General features: G+C 40.3%; 1 protein-coding gene across 1 annotated transcript; it reads left to right on the forward strand.

Annotated features, from left to right (window-relative positions):
- Nucleotides 1-353: 353 nt before the first annotated feature.
- On the forward strand, nt 354-1,364 carry LOC103268944 (olfactory receptor 52B6). The gene has a single exon (XM_008066528.1). It carries the CDS (start codon nt 354-356, stop codon nt 1,362-1,364), a length of 1,011 nt encoding a protein of 336 aa, XP_008064719.1.
- Nucleotides 1,365-5,521: the final 4,157 nt, after the last annotated feature.

Consider the following 5,521-nt stretch of genomic DNA (forward strand, 5'->3'; position numbering starts at 1 on the left):
TTACAGTTCACAGGCCCATAGAGATTGTAGAGATTGTCTATGACGTTCTAGCTATTCCTGTACTTTTCTGAATCTGTGACCCTGTGCTGACGCTGGCAATGTTTTTGAGCTGTGTATTTTCCTGAAGCTCTTACAGCTGTGTGGAACGCTTCTGAATAAGGACACAAAGCCTTTCTGTAGGCAAGTACTGTATGTAATTGTGCGGAACCTGTGTGTGGTTGTTTACAGAGAATATGCCTATGTGCAGAGCATGTAACTGTTGTAGGGTTTGTGTGTGCAGACCTTGTGATTGTTTGCAAGTCTTTATGTGAACTCTGCTAATGTGTTCAAAGTCTAAAGCTCTTTTTATCTCTATGGCACAGGTGTGGACTCTACAGAAAATCATGGCCCTTTTTTCTGCTAATAGCATAGCTGCTGTGAACAGCTCTGACACTCGCATGACAGGCTGCCTCCTCACTGGCATCCCCGGGCTGGAGCATCTACACATCTGGCTCTCTATCCCCTTCTGCACCATGTACATAACTGTACTGGCAGGCAATGGCATTCTAATTTGCATCATACTTTCCCAGCCAAACCTGCATGAGCCCATGTACATATTCCTGTCCATGCTGGCCGGTACTGATGTGTTGCTCTCTACCTCCACCATGCCCAAGGCACTGGCCAACTTCTGGCTAGGTTCCAGCCACATTTCTTTTAATGGCTGCCTCACCCAGATGTTCTTCATTCACTTCCTCTTTGTGGCTGATTCTGCTGTCCTTCTGGCCATGGCCTTTGACCGCTATGTGGCTATCTGCTCCCCTCTGCACTATGCTGCAATCCTCACGACCAAGGTCATTGGGAAGATCGCCGCTGCCACCCTGACCCGCAGCTTCTTCATCATGTTTCCATCCATCTTTCTCCTCAAACGGCTTCACTATTGCCGGATCAACATCATTGCACACACATTTTGTGAACACATGGGCATTGCCCATCTGTCCTGTTCCGATATCTCCATCAATGTCTGGTACGGGCTGACAGCTGCTCTCCTCTCCACAGGCCTGGACATCATCCTTATTGCTGTTTCCTACATCCACATTCTCCGAGCAGTCTTCCACCTCCCTTCTCGGGATGCCCGTTCCAAGGCTCTAAGCACCTGTGGATCCCACATCTGTGTCATCCTGCTTTTCTATATTCCTGCACTCTTTTCTGTCTTTGCCTACAGGTTTGGTGGTAGACGCATCCCACGCTATGTCCATATCCTCCTGGCCAACCTGTATGTAGTCATTCCACCTATGCTCAATCCCATGATTTATGGAGGGAGGACCAAGCAAATATTGGAAGGAGCTAAGCAGATGATTTCAAATCTTGCCAAAGAATCTAAATGAATGCTCCTAACTAGGCCTCAACTTAACCCTTTTCTATACCTATTAACTGTCCTGTATTTACCCTATTATTGTCTCTACATCGTCCAATTATCCCCATATTATTCTCATCTGTCTCAACTTATTTAAATATGTCACCTTTTCAAACTCACTTCTGATTTATTTTCTTAGAAATCTATTGTAGTACTCTCTCCATTCTCTTCTATCTACTATTCAAATGCAGTCTTACCTGCCATCACCCCAAAAAGAACTAACCAGTTAGAAGAAATGTAATAATTTACTTCAAATTTACTGTTCACATAGAACTTTTCTCAACATCTGTTAATACATTAGCCTCCTAATGTACACTTAATCACTTGATATAATTTTGACATTTATTTACCAGTTCAACATCTTTTTCTGATGGAAAACCCAGAGAACTGTCATGACTAAAAATGTATAATTTTATGGGATGATATTTATTTTTCTTACCAGCTATGCAAATCCATGAGCACATATGTGTATATACCCAAGTTCAGAAATACTAACACCCAGCAGCATACATAGGTGGATACAACCATTTGTCAGTTTAAATTTGAATATAGAACTTCAAAATATTTTTTCAAATACACCTGAACTACCATCACCTTTTCTGGACAAAATTTTCCTCAAAATGTAGATAATTGCATAGAGATAGAGTACTTTTTATCCAAATATGCTTTGTTAAAAATTATATTGGCTCTTACAATTCAAAGTCAAAATATTTGCTCTTAGCCAGGCTCGGTGGCTCAGCCTGTAATCCTGCACCTTTGGGAGGCTGAGGTGAGTGGATTGCCTGAGCCCACGAGTTCGAGACCCGCCTGGGCAGCGAGACCTCATCTCTACAATAAATCAGAAAATCAGCCGGGCATGGTAGCGCATGCCTGTAATTCCAGCTACTTGGAAGGCTGAGGGGGAAGGATTGCCGGAGCCCAGCAGGTCGAGGCTGCGGTGGCCGGGAGTGGCCACTGCACTCCAGTCTGGGCGACAGAGTGAGATTCCAACTCAAAAACTATATATACATATATTTGCTCTTATTTATTAGCTATGGGTCTATGAATTCTTCAATAAGTCGGTAAATAATTCTTTAATAAATATGTGAAGTTATTATATGTAATTTAATAGCTTTCTCAGTAATAATTATTAACATCAGGATTTAACCTAAACTAATGTTCTCTTAAATTGAGAAGTATAACTCAGCCTGAATTTTAGCCCAAGACCAATTCATCTTTGAAAACATAGTTCACATCTCAACTCTGCCACTCCCATACTCAGCCCACAGTGAAAGATTCATCTTTTGAGATTCTGCTTCACTTTTTCACTTGAATCACTGTTTTGCTGGATCATGAGCATTTGCTTCTTGTTTTATACGATATCTTCTCATGTTTGTGCCTTAATTCTCTGCTGGAGTGTGCATTCTTTGAAGAAAATAAAAATACATTTTGCAAATATTTTTATCTATATTGCCTCAAAACATGCGAATCCCTCTCATATATGCAATATGTATGTATGTGGATAAAATTCTCACTCAAAAATTATGAACATCCAAAAAAACAAAATAAAACAAACAAACAAAAAAAGCCAGGTGTGGGGCTCAAGCTTGTAATCCCAGCACTTTGGAAGGCGGAGGCAAGAGCAGCCTGGGCAACTTGGCAAGACCTTGTCTCTAAAATAAATTAAAATATTAGCTGGGCATGGTAGTGTGGACCAGCAGTTCCAGCTACTTGGAAGGCTGAGGCAGAAGGATCACTTGAGCTCAGCAGGTCGAGACTGCTGTGGCTGTGAGTGTGCCACTGCACTCCAACCTGGGTGACAGGGAGAACTTCAACACAACAAATAAAACAAAACAAAACAAAAAATTATGAACATCACTTTTCTGTTCTATATTCATTCTTGTTTGAGGGAGTTTTCATGTAAGAAGTAGCTCCAACTAAGCAAAACTACAAAATGGCCTTGTCTTGCAGATTAAAGGCTGAGACCCTTCATGGGAGGTTGAACAAGGAAGGTTTGATTCATAGAGAATAACATATTTTATAGAAAAAAAAAATCAAGAGACTTTGACGTTTCTTTTTCCTGAGCCCCTAAAACTCTCCCAAGTCTCTGTCTCAACTCTCCCCTAACACTATTTATAGAGTTATTCTCAGTATCCCTGAGAATGCCCAAATGATGGTGGAGGGGAAGAAAACACTTTTTTCTCTACCCTCCCAGGTTCTCCAGCTGGGGCCCTGAAAATTAGAATGACAAAAAAACAGGTTAATAAAAAAAAGATGAACAAGTTTATTAGCATGAACATTAACATAGGAGAAACTAGGTCACAAATAGCACAAAGTGATGGTTAGAACTTAGGCTTACATAGCATCTTTGAAGAGAAGTAACAAAACAAACAAACAAACAAAAAGTTTTACATAGAACCAACCCAGATGACCATTAAAAGTGGACTGGACAAAGAAAATATGGTACATATACATGATGAAATATTATGCAGCATAAAAAAGAACAAATTTATGACCTTCACAGCAATATGGATTTAGCTGGAGACCATCTTACTCAGTGAACTACCAACAGAAAGAAAGAAAGAACTGAATATTGCTTGTTCTCATCCATAAGCAGACCCTGGTCATTGATCACATGAGCACAAGGGCGGGATGGGGAGACACTGAACATTGCCAGGAGAGCTAAGGATGGAGGAGGGAGGGACACACATGGTGACACACTTGGTACCTGGCCCACCATCAGGGGAAGAGAGGGCCAACTAGAAGCCCAAACGTCACCTGCATGCAACTTACTTTTGTAAACAATCCTCCCTTGTACCCCATAAACAAATAAAATGAATAAATAAAATTTTTAAAGAGTTTTAAGCTTATAAGAGTGAAAAACTGTGGATAAGTAAACCTGCATAGAAACTAATGGCAAATAAGTGTTAATAAGTCAAATTTTTTTGTGTAGATTCTTTCTCAGAACTATATTATCTCTGGTGATAGGTTGTTATACCCTTTCTGATATGGGAAGTGTGAGGCGAGAGTGGGAGCAACTTTTATAAGGGGAATTTGTGTTTTGCTTTCGGGTAGATAGAAGAAAGACAGAGAATTTGTCCTATGTCTGCTTTGTCTCAATTGCCTTCAGTTTAAAATAATCCTTATGCCAGAGTGGTCTATTTTAGGGTAGCATACTCTGAACTTGTCTTAGTCCATTTGGGCTATTAAAACAACATGTCATAACCTGGATAAATTCTAAACAAAATTTATTTCTCACAGTTCTGGAGGCTAGGGAGTCTAAAATCAAAGTATTTCGTGTCTGGTGAGGGCCCACTTTTGAGTTCATAGATGGTGCCTTCTAACCACGTCCTCACACAGTGGAAGGAGGACACTGCTCTCATTCATGAGGGCCCTACCCTCATGACCTAGTCACCTCACAAATCTCCCCACCTCCTAATACTACCACTTTGGTGATTATATTTTTTTTCTTTTTCTTTTTTATTAATTTTAAAGATATGGGGTACAAGTCAGGATTGGGTACATAAATAGTCTATGTACAGGTGAAGTTTGGGCCTCATGTTGGACCTCACTTTGCCTGGATTAGGATCAGGCACTCTTATTGATACTATGTGCCCCACCTCCCTCTGGTAGTGTCTTGCTACTGCCAACCAATTCTTGTAGTATTATGTTAGATGTTCAGGATTCATTTATGAGTGAGAACATGTAGTACTCAGTCCTTTGTTTCTGTGATAGATCATTGAGTATGATGGAATCTAAATCCATCCAAGTTGCTGAAAAGTCCATAATTTTGTCCTTCTTTATGGCTGTATAATTGTCCATCGTGTATATGTAACATTTTTTTAATCTAGTCCACTTTCAATGGACAGCACAGTTGGCTCATGTTTTTATTATTATGAATAATTCTGCAGTAAACATGCATGCACAGGTATTTTTTTGATAGAATGATTTTAGCTCCTTCAGATACACACACACACACACACACACACACACACACACACACACATATATTTTAAATCTCTTTTTTTATTATAAAGATGTGTGGTACAATTCAGGGTAGGTATACAAACACAGATTATGCAGGTACTCTTGTTGATGAGGTATGCCCCTCCCTCCCCTAGCAGTTTCCCTCAACTGCCAATCCCACCT

Source organism: Carlito syrichta, unplaced genomic scaffold (assembly GCF_000164805.1).
Source record: "Carlito syrichta isolate Samal-C Ts95f unplaced genomic scaffold, Tarsius_syrichta-2.0.1 Scaffold308998, whole genome shotgun sequence".
NCBI classification, from domain to species: Eukaryota; Metazoa; Chordata; class Mammalia; order Primates; family Tarsiidae; genus Carlito; species Carlito syrichta.

Excerpts from the sequence above, each read along its gene's own strand:
- LOC103268944 (XM_008066528.1), top strand. The coding sequence starts at position 354 with ATGGCACAGGTGTGGACTCTACAGAAAATCATGGCCCTTTTTTCTGCT.